Here is an 18,704-nt window from a genome sequence, read left to right as displayed (position 1 = left end):
TTGAAAAAAACTTAGGTGTACCAGGAAGCCAAATGCAAAATCAGTCCCCCCGCCTTTTTTTTTTTTTTTTTTTTGAGATGGAGTCTCACTCTGTCGCCCAGGCTGGAGCGCAGTGGCGCGATCTCGGCTCACTACAAGCTCCACCTCCCGGGTTCACACCATTCTCCTGCCTCAGCCTCCCGAGTAGCTGAGACTACAGGCTCCCGCCACAACGCTCAGCTAATTTTTTTGTAGTTTTAGTAGAGACAGGGTTTCACTGTGTTAACCAGGGTGGTCTTTATCTCCTGACCTCATGATCAGCCCGCCTCGGCCTCCCAAAGTGCTGGGATTACAGGCGTGAGCCACTGCGCCCGGCCAATTGGTCTCATTTTTTTTTTTTTTTTGAGACGGAGTCTCGCTCTGCCGCCCAGGCTGGAGTGCAATGGCCTGCCGCCCAGGCTGGAGTGCAATGGCCGGATCTCAGCTCACTGCAAGCTCCGCCTCCCGGGTTCACGCCATTCTCCTGCCTCAGCCTCCCGAGTAGTTGGGACTACAGGCGCCCGCCACCTCGCCCGGCTAATTTTTTGTATTTTTAGTAGAGACGGGGTTTCACCACGTTAGCCAGGATGGCCAGGATGGTCTCGATCTCCTGACCTCGTGATCCGCCCGTCTCGGCCTCCCAAAGTGCTGGGATTACAGGCTTGAGCCACCGCGCCCGGCGATCGGTCTCATTTTTAAGGTGAAATGTCTATGCCCAGAACCCCAAACCTCTGCTTGTTCACTTGCCCATCCTTAATCATGGTGAGAGCACTTCAGGGAGGATTCAGGACTGACTTGTCCTATGACTGACTCTCCCTTAACAGTCCTGAAGCAGAGGCACAGAGATTCAGGGGCTGGCAGCTTGCCATCGGTCGCACAGCCTGTGGGTGGCAGAGCTGAGATTCCCCCACCTTGCGCCCCAGTGCCAACACTTGCTGTTGTACCATGCCACCTCCCTGCCCCCTGAGACTGGGCCTGAGGAAGCCACAGGCCCCTCCCATGTTGGGGAGACTGGTTGTGGCAGGTCTCAGGCCAGGCTAGAGAGAAAGTGAAGGGGAACTACAGGGGGCCGCTCTGCACTGGGCTCTGAGGGGCTCATGAGCTGGGTTTGATCCTCCCTCCAGGAGGGACGGTTCGGGTGTGTTTGGCCCTGAGGAGCAGGAAGCTGCTGAATCCTGCTCAAATGAAAAGATATTTGCTAAGCCAGGCACAGTGGCTCACACCTGTAATCCCAGCACTTTGGGAGGCAGAGGCAGGCGGATCACTTGAGGTCAGGAGTTCAAGGCCAACGTGGTAAAATCCTGTCTCCACTAAAAATACAAAACTTAGTTGGGTGTGGTGGCAGATGCCCGTAATCTCAGCTACTCAGGAGGCTGAGGCAGGAGAATCACTTGAACCCCGGAGGTGGAGGTTGCCGTGAGCCCAGATCACACCACTATACTCCAGCCTGGGCAACAGAGTGAGACTCCAAAAACAAAAAACAAAAAGGATATTTGCTGAAAAGACCCAGCCCGTCAAACTCAGGGGCAGTTAAGGGAGGTAGTGAAATGGAAGCTGGAGCTCAGAGCTCCTTCACCTCCCCTGCCCTCAGGCCTTCTCTGCCTCCTTCCCACCAGTCAGCTGCTTCTGGGCATGGTCCTGGCAGAGACTTGTCTCCCTTCCAGTTCAAGCTCCCTCTTACTTTCTCAGCTTGTGTCCCTCAGAGTCTCTGAGACACTGGCTCAGATGTCTAGTCTGGCACAATTGGCAGGAATCCCGAGAAACAGTGTGGGTGAGGGGACAGTCACGTTGGGTGCATGGCCGCATAACAGGGTAAGAGTCTGACCAACAGAGGCCCTCCATCTGGGACTGGGAGGCAGGTCTACGTCAGCCTGTATTTAGATCTCTAATGGCTCCAGACAAGCCCCTTCCGCTCACTAAGCCTGTTTCCTAACACAGCTGTGGGATGGTGCTTTGGTTTACATAGCATGCGATCCCATCATAGATCACACATGGGGAAATTGAGGCCCCAGGAGTGATCTGCCTAGGCACATGCATCGACAAGAGGAGAGGCCCGTCCCACAGCCTTGCAGCATGGTTGCCAGAGATCGATTCTCTGCCCCCACCTCCCCATCCCCTAAAGCCTCTTTCCATCACCTGCTTCCCACAGAAGCAGCCTTTGGAGCCTGGGCCTCCAAAGGGCACATTCAGATTTGAGGGATTTGGGGAGCCTGTGGGCAAGGGCAGACTACTCTGGGCTTTTGGGTGGACCCCAAGGAATGCAAAGGAGCCCCTGCCACTCTCCATGAATGGAGTTGAGTGCCCTAGCCCCCATTCTTCCACATGGGAATATCCTCTTGAGAGCCCTGCTGGCTGTTGGTCAAGGCAGGTTAAAAGCTGAGGTCTAAAGTAGCCAGGAGTAGTGGCACCTGCCTGTAATCCTAGCAACTTGAGAGGCTGAGGCAAGAGGATCACTTGAGCCCAAGAACTGGAGGCTGCAGTGAGCTATGATCACACCACTGCACTGTACTCCAACCCTGGGGGAAAGGGCAAGACCCTCTCTCAAAAAAAAAAAAAAGGTTTGGGAGGCCGAGGTGGGTGAATCATGAGGTCAGCCTGGCCAAGATGATGAAACCCTGTCTCTACTAAACTACAAAAAATAGCTGGGCGTGGTGGCACGCCCCTGTAGTCCCAGATGCTCGGGAGGCTGAGGCAGGAGAATTGCTTGAATCCAGGCAGCAGAGATTGCAGTGAGCCGAGACTGTGCCACTGCACTCCAGCCTGGGTGACAGAGTGAGACTCCATGTCAAAAAAATAAGCTGAGGCCCTAGAGCCACACAGAGACCAGGTCCAAACCTCCTGCCGCCACTCAAACTGCATGCCCCTGGCACCTTGCTTCCTGCAGCTCCCCAAGCCCTCTCATCTGCAACTGGAATAACACAGCGCCTGCCTCGAGGAGGAACAGTAAGGAGTGGATGGGATGAAGCCCTCCACCCTGGCCGCAGGTGGTGTCTGTGGGTGGCAGAGCTGAGATTCCCTAACTTGGACCCCAGTGCCGACACTTGTCGTTGTACCATGCCACCTCCCTGCCCCCTGAGACTGGGCCCAAGGAAGCCACAGGCCCCTCCTCCTCCCATGTGCCCTGGCCCTTCTGGGCTCCCATGGAGGATGGTGCTGCGGGGCCACCTGCTTTGGGCTCTGCCCTCAGACTCCCTCCACCCCAAAGTGTGCAGTCCTCTCCATTCCACCAAGGCCTGTCCAGGCCTCGCTTGCTTAATCCATTGTCCTCAGAGCCACCCATCACCAGGCAGGGCAGGTGGGAGCCACTTCATGTTGGTCTTGGAGACAGATTTTCACCGCCAACCACTCCCCATCAGCTCAGCTCTAAGAAGGTACAAGGTGTTTTTGTTTCATAAAATCATTATTGTTGGCCAGGTGCGGTGGTTCATGCCTGGAATCTGAGCACTTTGGGAGGTTGAGGCCGGGGATCACTTGAGGTCGGGAGTTTGAGACCAGCCGGGCCAACATGGCAAAACCCCATCTCTATTAAAAATACAAAAATTAGCTGTACGTGGTGGTGGGCACCTGTAGTTCCAGCTACTTGGGAGGCTGAGACAGAAGAATTGATTGAACCTGGGAGTTGGAGGTTGCAGTGAGCCAAGATTATGCCTTTGTATTCCAGCTTGGGTGACAGAGTGAAACTCTTTACTAAAATAAAATTTATATATATATATAATTATTATTGTTGTTGCTGGACGAGGTGGCTCATGCCTGTAATCCCAGCACTTTGGGAGACCGAGGCGGGAGGATCACCTGAGGTCAGGAGTTCGAGACCAGCCTGGCCAACATGATGAAACCCCATCTCTAGTAAAAATACAAAAATTAGCCAGGCATGATGGAACACGCCTATGATCCCAGGTACTTGGGAGGCTGAGGCAGGACAATTACTTGAACCCCGGCAGGCAGGGGAAGAGGTTGCAGTAAGCTAAGATTGTGCCACTGCACTCCAGCCAGGGTGACAAGAGCGAAACTCCATCTCAAAAAAAAAAAAATATATATATATATGTATTATTGTTGTTGGTTTTTTCTTTCTTATTATTTTTAAATTAAATTTTAAAAATGTTTTTTGAGACAGGGTCTTTGTCACCCAGGCTGGAGTGCAGTGGTGCAATCTCAGCTCACTGCAGCCTCCATCTCCTGGGCTCCCAAGTCCCTGAGTAGCTAGGACTACAGGCAGACACACCATCAAGCCTAGCTCATGTTTGTTTGTTTGTTTGTTTTTGAGATGGAATCTCGCTCTTTCGTCCAGGCTGGAGTGCAGTGGTGTGATTTTGGCTCACTGTAGCCTCTGCCTCCCAAGTTCAAGCGATTCCCCTGCCTCAGTCACCTGAGTAGCTGGGACTACAGGCACCCCCCACCACACCCGGCTAATTTTTGTATTTTTAGTAGAGACGGGGTTTCACCATGTTGGTCAGGCTGTCTCCAACTCCTGACCTTAAGTGATCTGCCAGCCTCAGCCTCCGAAAGTGCTGGGATTATAGGCGTGAGCCACTTCGGCCAGCCTCCGGGCTCATTTTTGTATTTTCTGTAAACACAAGGCTTTGCCGTGTTGCCCAAGGCTGGTCTCCAACTCCTGATGTTGCCCAAGGCTGGTCTCCAACTCCTGAGCTCAAGTGATCCTCATGCCTCAGCCTCTCAACGTGCTGGGACTATAGGCATGAGCCACTATACCCAGCCTGTTGTTTTTTATTAATGGAAACTTACTAGAAAACTGACAAAATCCAGGCCGGGTGTGGTGGTTTCCCCCTGTAATCCTACCACTTTGGGAGGCCAGGGCGGGTGAATCACCTGATATCAGGAGTTTGAGACCAGCCTGACCAACATGGTGAAACCCTGTCTCTACTAAAAATACAAAAATTAGCTGGGTGTGGTGGTGCACGCCTGTAATCCCAGCTACTAGGGAGACTGAGGTAGGAGAATCACCTGAACCCGGGAGGCGGAGGTTGCAGTGAGCCGAGATCGGGCCATTGTACCCCAGCCTGGGCAACAAGAGCGAAACTCGGTCTTGGTCTTGGAAAACAAACAAACAAATCTGACAAAATCTCAAAGATAATTATAACCCTTAGGGGTCCCAGATTTCTCCTCCTCAGGAAATGGCAAGGGGGTGTGGAGAGGGGCCGCCTGCTTTGGCTGGCTTAGTTTCCTTCCCACAACCCTTTCTGGAGAAACTCTAAACGCCCCCATTTTTTAGTCCTGGAAATTTCCCTATCTGCACCCCCTGCCCTGTAGCTTAGGTTATTCAGCAGAGATTTGCAGGCTCCAGCAGGCGTCGGACTTACAGAGGCAAATGTGACCATGTAAATTCCCGGGCCCACCCGTGACAGAGAGCGTGTGATTCAGCAGGCCTCCTGTGAGGCTGGAGGTTTTAAACCCGCGTCCCGTGATTGGGATGGGGATTGAGGACCATATTCCGCGCCTGGCCACCAGAGGGCGCAGCGGGCTGGGCTCAGCGGTCCCCCTTTGAGAGCTTGTGTCTCCAGACAGGTTGCTGTAATCAAGGATTTGCTGGTTAGACAACAGGCAAGGGGTGAGCTGGGTCCCCTTGGGCAGAAGCCTAGGGAAGGAAGCCCGACAACAGGAAAGAGGCTCACATCTGGTATTGGGCACATGGCTGGGCCTTGGTCCTCGTGCCCCTGGACTTCAGAGCTCAGAGGGGCCAGGGCCAGGCCTGGCCTGGAATCTGGATGGACCTGTTCTGCCCTAAGGCACGCCATTTACCCAGTCCTGAGCTCAGAGAGCGTCTGTCGTTCCCGTGGGAAAACCGAGACAGGGGCAAGGGCTCAGTGGCAACTGCTCTGCCTTCCAGACCAGGGCTCTGTCTTGCCGGGGCTAGGGCACAGGGTAGACCCCAGGAAGTTCTGCTATGAGTCAGCTCCGAGTGCTCAGGGGACGGGACAGAGGCTGCTGGCCGGGGAAGGATGCCGGCCGGCGGTACCTACTTCCGCAGCTGCGGGTAGCCCTGCCTGGTGATTCAGCTTCCCTCTGAGGGTCCCCAGGTGGCGCCGCCCTGGACTGGGAGGCTGGGGAGGATTCTGGGGCTATGGAGGGGCGGTGGAGGTGCCTTAAGGGACTCTGTAATCCAGCTCTGCTGGATGCTGAGGTTCTACGATAATTGTGGCCAGAGATCAGGTGGGCGCGAGACTGGTCCTGGGATGGGGCCTGGGGGCCCCTCCTCACTACGCTGCTTCTTGAAGATAGCCTGGGCGGCTGTGCGGGATACCCCAGTGTCTCCAGCAATGCGCGTTGATCTCCATGGGGGGCTCGCCTTGGCGCTGGGTGGGAAGAGACCTGCTGGCGAAGAGAGGCTGACCACGCCAGCTCGGGGTGGGGCTCTACTGGGCAGATGCACAGGCCCGGGGCAGAGGAGGGCTGATGGGGGAAATGCCAGGCCAATGGGGGAGGGGCTGTGAGCGGGAGGTGTTGGGGCGGGCCGAGACCTCCCTCCCGGCTCCGGGAGCGGGACCTGGCCTGGGGCGGGGCCTGGCCTGGGGCGGGGCCTGGCGGGGGTGCTCAGCCCAATTTTCCGTGTAGGGAGCGGGCGGCGGCGGCGGAGGAGGAGGAGGCAGAGGCAGAGGCAGAGGCAGAGGCGGAGCCAAGGGCGCACCACCGCGCCCGCCGTGCCGGGCCTGAGCTGGAGCCGGGCGTGAGTCGCAGCAGGAGCCACAGCCGGAGTCACAGCCGCAGCCAGAGCCGCAAAGCCTCCGAGAGCAGGAGTTGGAGCGCAGGCCCTGCTGGAACCGCGCCTAGCTCGCCGCCAGGCACCGGCCGGAGCACGGGCCGTGGTGTCAGCTCACTGCCCGGGCAGTGTGGGAGACAGCGAGCCCGCGACCCCCCAGGCCGGGCACCACCAGGCGCGGAGCCCAGATCGCCCCCCTGCCAGACCTGGTCACGGCCAGAGCACGCAGGAGTTCCCAGGGTCTGGATCTGCGCGCACCCTAATGACCTGGGAACCGAAGAGAAAAAAGGAACGAGGATTTCATCTAAAAGCATAGCGTGGGCACTAGGCGAGGAGGCGAGTGGAGACCACCTGGCACGGGCAGAGGTGCCTGGAGCCCACGCTTGAGCATCGGAGACCCTGGCATCCTAGCAGTCGCGACCTTGGCTCTACCCTGTCTGAGTTGGAAATACAGTTTAGCTCCTAGACATCGCTGGCACAGGCCTGGCACAAGTAAGCAGTGTTCTCACCTGTCTGAAACGGGACACGGGGTCGGAGGAACCAGGATCTAGCCTGGCCCCAAGCGGAGATCTCTGGTGGCCCAGAGGTGGTCACTGGGGAGCCTACCTCCTGCCCTAGCCCCACTGGTGCGGATGTGCCGCTGCCCACCGGAGCACCATGATGGCAGGATGACCTCAACCGAAGTAGCAGCAGCAGCTGGTGGTGCTCGGGCGGCTGGGCCCCCCGAGTGGCCCCCTGGCAGCCCTCAGGCCCTCCGGCAGCCTGGCCGGGCCCGGGTGGCCATGGCAGCACTGGTGTGGCTGCTGGCCGGAGCCAGCATGTCAAGCCTCAACAAGTGGATCTTCACAGTGCACGGCTTTGGGCGGCCCCTGCTGCTGTCCGCGCTGCACATGCTGGTGGCAGCCCTGGCATGCCACCGGGGGGCACGGCGCCCCATGCCAGGCGGCACTCGCTGCCGAGTCCTACTGCTCAGCCTCACCTTCGGCACTTCCATGGCCTGTGGCAACGTGGGCCTAAGGGCTGTGCCCTTGGACCTGGCACAACTAGTCACTACCACGACGCCTCTGTTCACCCTGGCCCTGTCGGCACTGCTGCTGGGCCGCCGCCACCACCCGCTGCAGTTGGCGGCCATGGGTCCGCTCTGCCTGGGGGCCGCCTGCAGCCTGGCTGGAGAGTTCCGGACACCCCCCACTGGCTGTGGCTTCCTGCTGGCAGCCACCTGCCTCCGCGGACTCAAGTCGGTTCAGCAAAGTAAGTGCCTGGGTGGCCAACTGAGAAGGTGGGGATCCGGGTGGGTGTGTGGCCTGGATGGCCCTGTGAGGGGTATGACTGTTGTCCCATTTTACAGATGAGGAAACTGAGGTTCATGGCTGTGGAGGAAGCAGAACTGAGGCTCAGAGAGGGCCAACAGCTCAGTGAGTTCCAGGCCCCAAACTCAGGCTCTGGAGGCCCAACTCGTGTTTATTTGTTTATTTACTTATTTAGACAGGGTCTGGCTCTGTCGCCCAGGCTGGAGTGCAGTGGTGAGATCTCAGCTCACTACAGCCTCTGCATCCCAAGTTCAAGCGATTCTTCCCCACCTCCCAAGTAAGTGGGACTACAGGTGTCCACCACCATGCTAAGATAATTTTTGTATTTTTATTAGAGAAGGCGTTTTACCATGTTGGCCAGGGTGGTCTTGAACTCCCGACCTCCCAAGGTGCTAGGATTAGTGAGTGAGTCACTGCACCAGGCCAGCTTTTTTTTTTTTTTTTTTGTATACACAGGGTCTTGCTATGTTGCCCAGGTGGGTCTTGAACTCCTGGCCTCAGTGATCCTCCTACCTCAGCCTCCTGAAGTTCTGGAATTACAAACCGGTATTTAGTGACAGCCAGTGATCTATGCTTTGACTAGCCCTTTATCTCATTGTTTTGTTCCCATTTGATAGATGAAGAGGCTTGCTCTGGGCCATGTGGCCAGTGAGCAACAGAGGCAAGATCTGAACCCAGATAGGAGGACTCCATCCTTCCAAGAGATGTGGCCTAAGGCTTTAGACCCAGAGGAAAGCCAGAAAGCATGGGCCAGGGAGAGAAAAGGAGGTAAAGCCTTGAGCTGGGATTTGGAAGGTCAGGGTTCAGGCCTAAGTCTGGGGAGGGCTGATGTTTACTGGGAGCTACAGTGTGACAGGCTTGGTGCTGGGTGTTGACCTTGAGTTCTCATGGCAACCACCAACATTATCCCCATTTTACAGATGATGGGACTAAGACCCAGAGAAGTTCATGATTTGACAGGCCGGGCATGGTGTCTCATGCCTGTAATCCCAACACTTTGGGAGGCTGAGGCGGGAGGACTCTTGAGGCCAGGAGCTCAAGACCAGCCTGGCCAACATGGTGAAACCCTGTATTTATTAAAAATACAAAAATTGGGGCCAGGTGTGGTGGCTCACGCCTGTAATTCCAGCACTTTGGGAGACTGAGATGGGTGGATCATGAGGTCAGGAGTTCAAGAACAGCCTGACCAAGATGGTGAAACCCCATCTCTACTAAAAATACAAAAAAATTAACCGGGTGCCATGGCAGGCGCCTGTAATCCCAGCTACTTGGGAGGCTGAGGCAGGAGAATAGCTTGAACCCGGGCGGCAGAGGTTGCAGGGAGCCAAGATCACCCTACTGCACTCCAGCCTAGATGACGAGTGAGACTCCATCTCAAAAAAAAAAAAAAAACTGGGCTGGGCGTGGTGGCTCACAGCTGTAATCCCAGCACTTTGGGAGGCCAAGGCTGGTGGATCACCTGAGGTCAGGAGTTTGAGACCAGCCTGGCCAACATGGGGAAACCCAGTCTCTACTGAAAATACAAAAATTAGCTGAGCATGATTGTGGGTGCCTGTAATCCCAGCTACTCAGGAGGCTGAGGCGAGAGAATCACTTGAACCCAGGAGGCAGAAGTTGCAGTGAGCCAAGATCACGCTATTGCACTCCAGCCTGGGTAACAAGAGCAAAACTCTGTCTAAAAACAAAACAAAACAAAACAAAAAAACCAGCTGGGCCTGGTGGCGTGCACCTGTAATCCCAAGTACTGGGGAGGCTGAGGCATAAGAATTGCTTGAACTCGGGAGAAGGAGGTTGCAGTGAGCCGAGATCATGCCACTGCACTCCAGCCTGGGTGACAGAACGAGACTCTGTCTCAAAAAAAAGAAAGAAGTTCGGCCCAGCGCAGTGGCGCACACCTGTAATCCCAGCACTTTGGGAGGCCGAGGTGGGAAGATCATGAAGTCAGGAGATCAAGACCATCCTGGCCAATGTGGTGAAACCCTATCTCTACTAAAAATACAAAAATTAGCTGGGCGTGGCAGTGCGTGCCTGTAATCCCTGCTACTTGGGAAGCTGAGGCAGGAGAATCACTTGAACCCAGGAGGCAGAGGTTGCAGTGAGCCGAGATCACGCCACTGCACTCCAGCCTAGGGACAGAGGGGGACTCCGTCTCAAAAAAAAAAAAAGAACAAAGAACAAAGAAAGAAAGAAGTTCATGATTTATACAGAGGTCACAGGGTCCCTAATGACGTGAAGCATGGTCTGTGTGACTGCAGCAGGGCTCTGGGCAGTTTAGGGTAGAGGTTCCAGGCCCAGACCCGCTAGATCATTCTGCCTGAGGGCTGGCTTCCTGCCTTTCCTACTGAGGAGCATCTGAGTCGCAGCCTCTACCCTTTCTCTGCCTCAACTCAAGGAGATATAGGGGAGGCCAGGGCGCCCACTCAGAGTGGGGAGGTCTGGGTTCCAACCATACCTTTGCTCATATTTGCTGGGCAACCTTGGACAGATCAGGATTTTATCTGGGCCTCACTTTCCTCATCTGTCAGTGGAGGAGAGTTGGAGTTGATGGAGTCCAAGGGGCCTCTTGCTCTCCCTTCCTGCCCTGAGATCCTGTGACCCAGGCCTGGGAGAAGGAAGTGGGCACTCCAAGAATGCTGGGCTGGGGTTGATGGCAGCCCGCAGCCAGGGAAGATTGAAGTCAGAGTTCAGCCCTGCCCTGGCATATTCAGAGCTGGGACACAGAGGCCCTGTCTCTATCCTCCCTGGCCCCGAGGCAGGGCCAAAACCCAGTTCTATTTTTTGCCCTCAGGTTACATGATAGCTGGAGGCTGAGCACAGGCATGAGCTCTGGGCTTGAGTCTGCACTGGGAAACCTGACCTATGGGCCCCCCCATGCAGGACACAGTGCTGCAAAGGTCCTAACCTCAAGGCCTGTGCTGCCCCTGCTGAGAAACAGTCAGTGCTCCTCACGCTGGGACCCAGGCAGCCCCAACCTTCAAGAGGGGTTATGGCTGGCCAGGCCTCAGGCACTTGGGCATGGAGTGGCATGTGCCTGGCATCGGGCTGCATCTTGACTCCTGCCAGCTCCTTCTTTCCCTCCCTCCCCAGTCTTAACTCCCTGACCCCTGGGGAGGTCGGGTCCTTGCTCTAGGCTCCTGAAGCACCCTCTGCTCACCCCATCATGGCTCCAAATGCCATGTATGATCGCCACCTGGTTACATGTCTGCTGTCTGCCAGACAGATTTGGGCAACTCTGTGTTCCTGGAACCTAGCCCCGGGGCCTGGCAGAGGGTACATACTTTGTAAATTATAATTTTTAAATTTTATTTTATTATTTTTTTTTGAGACAATCTCTGTCGCCCAGGCTGGAGTGCAGTGGCGCAATCTCGGCTCACTGCAACCTCTGCCTCCTGAGTTCAAGCAATTCTTGTGCCTCAGCCTCCTGAGTAGCTAAGACTACAGACTTATGCCACCATACCTGGCTAATTTTTTTTTTTTTTTTGTAGAAACGGGCTCACTATGTTGCCCAGGCGGTCTCGAACCCTTGGCCTCAAATGATCTTCCCTCCGGGCCTCCCAAAGTGCTGGAATTACAGGTGTGAGCCAACATGCCCAGATGGATAGATTTATTGATGGCTCTGACAGGCGAGCCGATCTCATAGAATGGTTGGGCTGCATGGTTCAGGAGGGAGTTTAGAAGGCTGGAGGCCCCACTAACAGAGATGGGAGCCCTGCAGAGATGGGGAGGAACAGACTTGAGCCAGGGCCTGAGATAGGTTTTTTTTTTTTCTCATTTGTTTGTTTATGAGAGGGTCTTGCTCTGTCATCCAGGCTGGAGCACAGTGGCTCACTGCAGCCTCAATTTCCCAGCTTCCGGCAATCCTCCCACCTCAGCCTCCCAAGTAGCTGGGACTATAGGCGCACCTCCATGCCAAGCTAATTATTGTATTTTTTGTGGAAATGGGGTTTCATCGTGTTGCCCAGGCTGGTCTCCAACTCCTAGACTCAAGTGATTTACCCACCTCAGCCTAAAGTGCTGGGATTACGGGCATGAGCCACCACACCCGGCCTGAAATAGGTTTTGAACAAAAGGAGGTTTCTACAGCAAGAGGCTCCTGGAGAGGCACCAGGGCCAGATTCAGACTCAAGTGTACGTGGCTGATACCAGCTCCATTCCTGAGAGCAGAGTCTGTGGGAGCAGAGGGCAAGTATCCAGAAAGAAGGCTGGGCATGGTGGCTCACGCCTGTAATCCCAGCACTTTGGGAGGCCAAGGCAGGCAGATCACTTGAGGTCAGGAGTTTGAGACCAGCCTGGCCAGCATGGTGAAACCCCGTCTCCACTAAAAATACAACAAAATTAGCTGGGCATGCTGGTGCATGCCTGTAATCCCAGCTACTCGGGAGGCTGAGGTAGGAGAATCTCTTGAACCGGGGAGGTGGAGGTTGCAGTGAGCCAAGATATCACACCACTGCACTCTAGCCTGCGTGACAGACTGAGACTCCATCTCAAAAAAAAAAAAAAAAAAAAAGTCAGGCGCAGTGGGTCACGCCTGTAATCCCAGCACTTTGGGAGGCTGAGGCGGATCACAAGGTCAGGAGATCGAGACCATCCTGGCTAACATGGTGAAACCCCGTCTCTACTAAAAAATACAAAAAATTAGCCAGGTATGGTGGTGGGTGCCTGTAGTCCCAGCTACTCAGGAGGCTGAGGCAGGAGAATGGCGTGAACCCGGGAGGCGGAGCTTGCAGTGAGCTCGAGATCGAACTACTGCACTCCAGCCTGGGTGACAGAGCGAGACTCTATCTCAAAAAAAAAAAAAAAAAAAAAGTATCCAGAAAGAGGAGAGCCCAGACAGCTGCCGGCAGGGCCAGCGGCTTCCCTCCTTCCTGGGCCAGTTGTAGGCCCAGGGGGCCTGCACGAGGAGAGTGCCGTCTTCCTACCCACAGAAAGGGTGGGAAGTGGGGCGCCAGCCTGCTGAGCTTGCTCTTAGCTGGACCCCCCCACCCCGCCCCACATCACAGAGCAGGCGGACTCAACCCCTGTCCTCTGAGCTCTCAGGCTGTGTGATGGGGGAGATGCACTCAGATATAGAGATCACAATGACAAAAGAGAAGTTCTAGAGTCAAGGTGGTCACAGGTGTTGGGGAGCGGTTGCTTCTTCCTGGGGAGCCCTGAGAAGGCTGCCTAGGGGAAGAGGCATGCAGTGAGGATGACAATAATGTAACCATGAGAGCAAACATTTGTTGGGGCCTCCCTAAGTGCCCACACCATGCCCAGCTCTTCATACTGATGGAGGAGGAAAGGGTGATCTGGGAATGGGAAACAGGCTGTCCCAGGGCACGGGGTGTCAGCCAGCAGGAGCAGGGTGTGGGGATCATGCCAGCTGCCGGGGTGAGCTGGCATCAAGGGCATCACACAGGGCATCAGGCCCCATGTTCAGCACGTCACATGTGAGGGAGATGTTGCTACCTGAACCACACTACTCACAAGGAGACTGAGGTATGCAGAGAGAGACAGTGTCACACCGCCCGTGAAAGAGCAAAAGGGACAAGCCAATAGCAAGCAGACAGGGTTTAGAGAAGGGTCAGCTGTTACCTGTGGCAGAAACCTGGGCATGTTCCACTAGAAGGAGAAGTGACAATGAGGCAGGACAAACAGGCTGACACTTTGGGGTCCCCAGGTAGAAGTCAGTTGCCGCCTCTGACAGCGACTCGCCGCCCTTTCCCTGGGCTGCAGGAAGGGGAGGTGGAGGAGTGGGTGGGATGTACAATGGGTGCGAGGAGATGGGTGGGAAGGTTAGGACCTTCCTGCCTGGCTGCCTTGCAGAGGGTGAAATTTGCCAAAGGTGAAGTTCACCTGGAAACCCACATGCCTTCCTGTGATGGGACGTTTAATGTGGAAGCCACAGGCAGCTCATAACAGTGTTAACTTTCGAGCCTGCGAGCAGGAGGCATTCTGATTATCTGTTCATTTCTAGAAACGTTTCAGCCAGAGGGACTGTTTGTTGCCTAGAGAACAAAGCTAAAACATCAGAATGAAATTGAGAGAGAAATAACATTTCCTATTCTAAGCATAGCCTATGAGTAAGCATCTCTGTGGCTTTTTGGAAAGTGTGTGTCAGAAAATGCATAGAGGCTCGCAGAGGCCCGGGAGGGGACCTGTGTCGACTACTCATCTCTCTCCACTAACTTGGCGAAGGCCCCATGCCATCCTTGCCCTCATGCAAATAATGTCATTTCAGCCAGGCGCAATGATTCACACCTGTAATCCCAGCACTTTGGGAGGCCAGGCTGAGCAGATTGCTTGAGTCTAGGAGTTTGAGACCAGCCTGGGTGAACCAGATGATGAAACCCCATCTCTACAAAAAATTTTCAGGGGTGATGGTGCATGCCTGTAGCCCCAGCTACTTGGGAGGCTGAGGCAGGAGGATCGCTTGAGCTTGGAAGGCAGAGGTTGTAGTAAACTGACATCGTGCCACTACACTCCAGCCTGGGCAACAGAACCAGACCCTGTCTCTAATAATAATAATAATAATAATAATAATAATAATAATAATGTCATTTCATCTGGGCACCCCTTTTTGAATTGGCTGATGGTGGCACGTGTACACGCAGGTACACACAGATATACAGTCAGACATAGGCAAAGCAGCAAGATCCTCTCTTCCCTTACAAAGTGAAAAGGTTTCCTCTTAGTCCTGGATTCATCTTGACAAGCCCCAGTATTAGCAGGAAAAAAAAAATTGCTGATTATCAGTTATAAACAGTGAGTGAGAGCCAAGATCCCACAATGACCTTTTGTTCCCTTGTCACTCCAGTGGTCATAAGTTAATGAAGCAATGAATGGGTCACCCTTTTGACCCAATTTATTATTTTCTTTTATAAATTCTTATTTTTTAATGCAAAGGCCCCCATGTAGCTAGTAAGTGGCAGAGCTGGGACCCTCTGCTGGCCTGCCCTTTCATGGTGGCTGGAACTGCAGTGTGGGAGTAATAAGGGCTGTGGCCCGGGTGGTTGGGGCCAGTTGATGCAGTCTTCGAAGCTGGGTTAAGAACCTTGGGCTAGGTGCACTGGCTCACGCCTGTAATCCCAGCACTTTGGGAGGATGAGGTGGGAGGATCACCTGAGGTCAGGAGTTCAAGACCAGCCTGGCCAACATGGCAAAACCCCATCTCTACTAAAAATACAAAAATTAACCAGGTGTGGTGGTGCGTGCCTGTGATCCCAGCTACTTGGGAGGCTGAGGCAAGAGAATCACTTGAACCCGGGAGGCAGAGGTTGCAGCAAGCCGAGATCATGCTACCACACTCCAGCCTGGGCAACAGAGCAAGACTCTGTCTCAGGAAAAAAAAAAAAAAAAAAAAAAAAGAACCTAGGACCTTCAGGGCCAGGGCAGCCCCTGAAGATTTATTTTTATATTTTAGAGACAGGGTCTTGCTCTGGTCACTGAAGTAGACTGCAGTAGCATCACCATAGCTCACTATAGCCTTCCTCTGGGCTCAGGTGATCCTCCTGCCTCAGCCTCTCAAAGTGCTGGGATTACAGGCACAAGCCACTGCACCTGGTCGATTTTTTGTTTTTTTTTGAGACAGGGTCTCACTCTGTTGCCCAGGCTGGAGTGCAATGATGTGATCTTGGCTCACTGCAACCTCCACCTCCTGAGCTCAAGATCCTCCTGCCTCAGCCTCCTGAGTAGCTGGGACTACAGGCATGTGCCACCACTCCCGGCTAATATTTTGTACTGTGTAGAGATGGGGTTTTATCACGTTGCCCGGGCGGGTCTCAGACTCCTGGACTCAAGCAATCTGCCCTCCCAAAGTGCTGGGATTACAGGCATGAGCCACCACACCCGGCCTTTGTAATTTTTTTTCAGCCATTAGTCTTCATACTTATTGATCATTTAGATATCCCAAGCAGATCATTGTTTCAGCTCGTGGGAGGCGGTTTGAAGTGGCTGATAACAGACTTATTTATTTTAGTTTAGTTTTTTATATTTACTGAGCATTTCCCATTTAAGAGCTTTACGTATGCTGTCCTTTAAAATGTTTACAACAACCCCATGATTAGGTTTGATTATTACCCAACTCACCGGGGGAGGAAACTCAGGCTTACAGAGGTTAAGCGCCTCTCATAAGCCCAGGTCACAGCTAGTCAGGGGTGAACACAGGTCACAAACGCAGGTGGTCTGACTCCAACTCTTGACTGTCACGTTTCAGATCAGGAGCCACTCGCCCTGCCTGAGGGGTCCGGGTAGACTTCTTAGCGGATCGGCCATAGGGGTCATAGTGGGGTGGCTGGAGGGGGTTGTGTCCCTCTGGGTGCTCATGGTGGTTGTCCTGTTGCAGGTGCCCTGCTGCAGGAGGACAGGCTGGACGCGGTGACCCTGCTCTACGCCACCTCGCTGCCCAGCTTCTGCCTGCTGGCGGGTGCAGCCCTGGTGCTGGAGGCTGGCGTCACCCCACCGCCCGCTGCTGGTGACTCTCGCCTCTGGGCCTGCATCCTGCTCAGCTGCCTCCTGTCTGTTCTCTATAACCTGGCCAGCTTCTCCCTGCTGGCCCTCACCTCTGCCCTCACCGTCCACGTCCTGGGCAACCTCACCGTAGTGGGCAACCTCGTCCTGTCCCGGCTCTTGTTTGGCAGCCGCCTCAGTGCCCTCAGCTACGTGGGCATCGCACTCACTCTTTCAGGAATGTTCCTTTACCACAACTGCGAGTTTGTGGCCTCCTGGGCTGCCCGTCGGGGGCTGTGGCGGAGGGACCAGCCCAGCAAGGGTCTTTGAGACCTAGGGGATCTCAGGAGCCACCTGGGATGGCCCTGGCCTGAATCCAACCCTCAGCCATGGCCATAGGAAGAATGGAAAACAGGGCTGGGCATGGTGGCTCATGCCTATAATCCCAGCACTTCCAGAGGCCGAGATGGGTGGGTCATCTGAGACCAGGAGTTTGAGACGAGCCTGGCTAACATGGCAAAACCTCGTCTCTACTAAAAATACAAAAATTAGCTGGGCATGGTGGCGTGTGCCTATAGTCCCAGCTACATGGGAGGCTGAGGTGGGAGGATCACTTGAGCCCTGGAGATCAAGGCTGCAGTGAGCCAAGATCGCACGCCACTGCACTCCAGCCTGCGAGACAGCGAGACCCTGTCTCAAAAAAAAAACAAAAAAACAAAAAAAAACTGGAGAACAGGCAGTGACGTCTGTTGGGGGAGCTTTCTGGAAGGGCTGGCTTGGAGGTTGGAATGGGGACTCCCAGGGAGACCTGCCTCCTATCCCTGCCTGCCTCACCCCTGCCACAGACTCTGCTCACCACTGGATGGTGCGTCCAAGCCTGGCACAGTCCCTGTGCTTGTCAGAGTCATTATGATTAATATCAACTATGATGCCAAAAATTGCTGGCCAGACTTTGAAGACCTCAACGTGTTAACGATGACGATGATGATGATTCTTGGCGGTTACACAATCCTTCCTCTTGGAGGGGAGGCAGCTAGGAGGCCCAGCAGGGGGGCTTCTAGGCTGCTGGGCTCCCCTAGGGAGTTGGGGTAGTCTATGCCAACTGCAGGCAGCTGCTGTGGCCTCACCCCTGGGCCCCCCAATTTTGGGTCATCCATCCTCAAATACACTATTTTTGCTTGTATGCCTGTGTCATTTGTTGGGGGTACAGAGGGGATATAGGGAGAGTGGGAGCCTTCCCACACAGAAACTAGGACATCCTCTCTTACCCTTACCCATCGCGGTCTGTCTGGCCCCCCACCCCGAGCCCAGTGCCATTCCCTCAAATCCCTCCACTGGCCAGGCCACCATTGCCCATCTTCTGGACAGTGGCAGTGGCCTCCCCCTTGCTCTGCCCTGGCCCCTCTACTCCATCTTACACACAGCACCCTTCACCCAGAGGGATCTCACTAAAACATGTACATTCTGATGCTCCTCACTGCTCCTGGGACAAAGTCAGAATTTCCTACCCCAGACCCCTAGTCCCTCAGGACGTGGCACCTGCAGCCTCACCCAGCTCATCTCCCTTCCCCTGGGCTCTGTCTTCCAGCCTCACTGACTTCTTTTGGTTCCCTGTGACACCAGGCCTGCTCAATGAAGCCTTTGCACATGCTGTTCCCTCTGTTCAGTCCCCCATTCCTACAACAACCTCCTCCCTTCTCATGGCTTAAACCCTTGCCTGGAGGAGAAAACCCAAACATGCAACTCTTTTTATTTTTTTTATTTTATTATTTTTATTTTATTTTTTTTTTTTTTTGTTGAGACAGAGTCTTGCTTTGTTGCCCAGCCTGGAGTGCAGTGGCCGGATCTCAGCTCACTGCAAGCTCCGCCTCCCGGGTTCACGCCATTCTCCTGCCTCAGCCTTCTGAGTAGCTGGGACTACAGGCGCCCACCACCTCGCCCGGCTAGGTTTTTGTATTTTTTAGTAGAGACGGGGTTTCACCGTGTTAGCCAGGATGGTCTCGATCTTCTGACCTTGTGATCCGCCCGTCTCGGCCTCCCAAAGTGCTGGGATTACAGGCTTGAGCCACCGCGCCCGGCCCGCAACTCTTTTTAAAAAGAGAAATCCAGGCCAGGCGCGGTGGCTCACGCCTGTAATCCCAGCACTTTGGGAGGCCAAGGCGGGCGGATCATAAGGTCAGGAGATCGACACCACGGTGAAACCCCGTCTCTACTAAAAATATAAAAAATTAGCC

At 54.6% G+C, this 18,704-nt stretch overlaps 1 protein-coding gene across 4 annotated transcripts; it reads left to right on the top strand.

Annotated features, from left to right (window-relative positions):
* Nucleotides 1-6,685: 6,685 nt before the first annotated feature.
* SLC35E4 (solute carrier family 35 member E4) lies at nt 6,686-17,653 on the top strand. Of its 4 annotated transcripts, none has more exons than XR_012418841.1 (3): nt 6,686-7,984; nt 8,661-8,811; nt 16,367-17,653. XR_012418841.1 is itself a non-coding variant. In XM_074003993.1 (3 exons), the coding sequence occupies exons 1-3, from the start codon at nt 7,366-7,368 to the stop codon at nt 16,400-16,402; spliced, it is 744 nt and encodes a 247-aa protein (XP_073860094.1). In that variant the 5' UTR covers nt 6,686-7,365; the 3' UTR covers nt 16,403-17,653. The 4 variants fall into 4 exon arrangements, 3 of the variants coding, with proteins under 3 accessions (XP_073860094.1, XP_073860093.1, XP_005567641.3); XM_074003993.1 differs by lacking the exon at nt 8,661-8,811 and adding an exon at nt 11,529-11,617; XM_074003992.1 differs by lacking the exon at nt 8,661-8,811 and adding an exon at nt 8,082-8,148.
* The last annotated feature ends 1,051 nt before the right edge of the window (nt 17,654-18,704 follow it).

Source organism: Macaca fascicularis, chromosome 10 (assembly GCF_037993035.2).
Source record: "Macaca fascicularis isolate 582-1 chromosome 10, T2T-MFA8v1.1".
Classification (NCBI taxonomy): domain Eukaryota; kingdom Metazoa; phylum Chordata; class Mammalia; order Primates; family Cercopithecidae; genus Macaca; species Macaca fascicularis.
The sequence above is the reverse complement of the archived record's forward strand: the minus strand, read 5'-3'. Positions and strand labels throughout refer to the sequence as shown.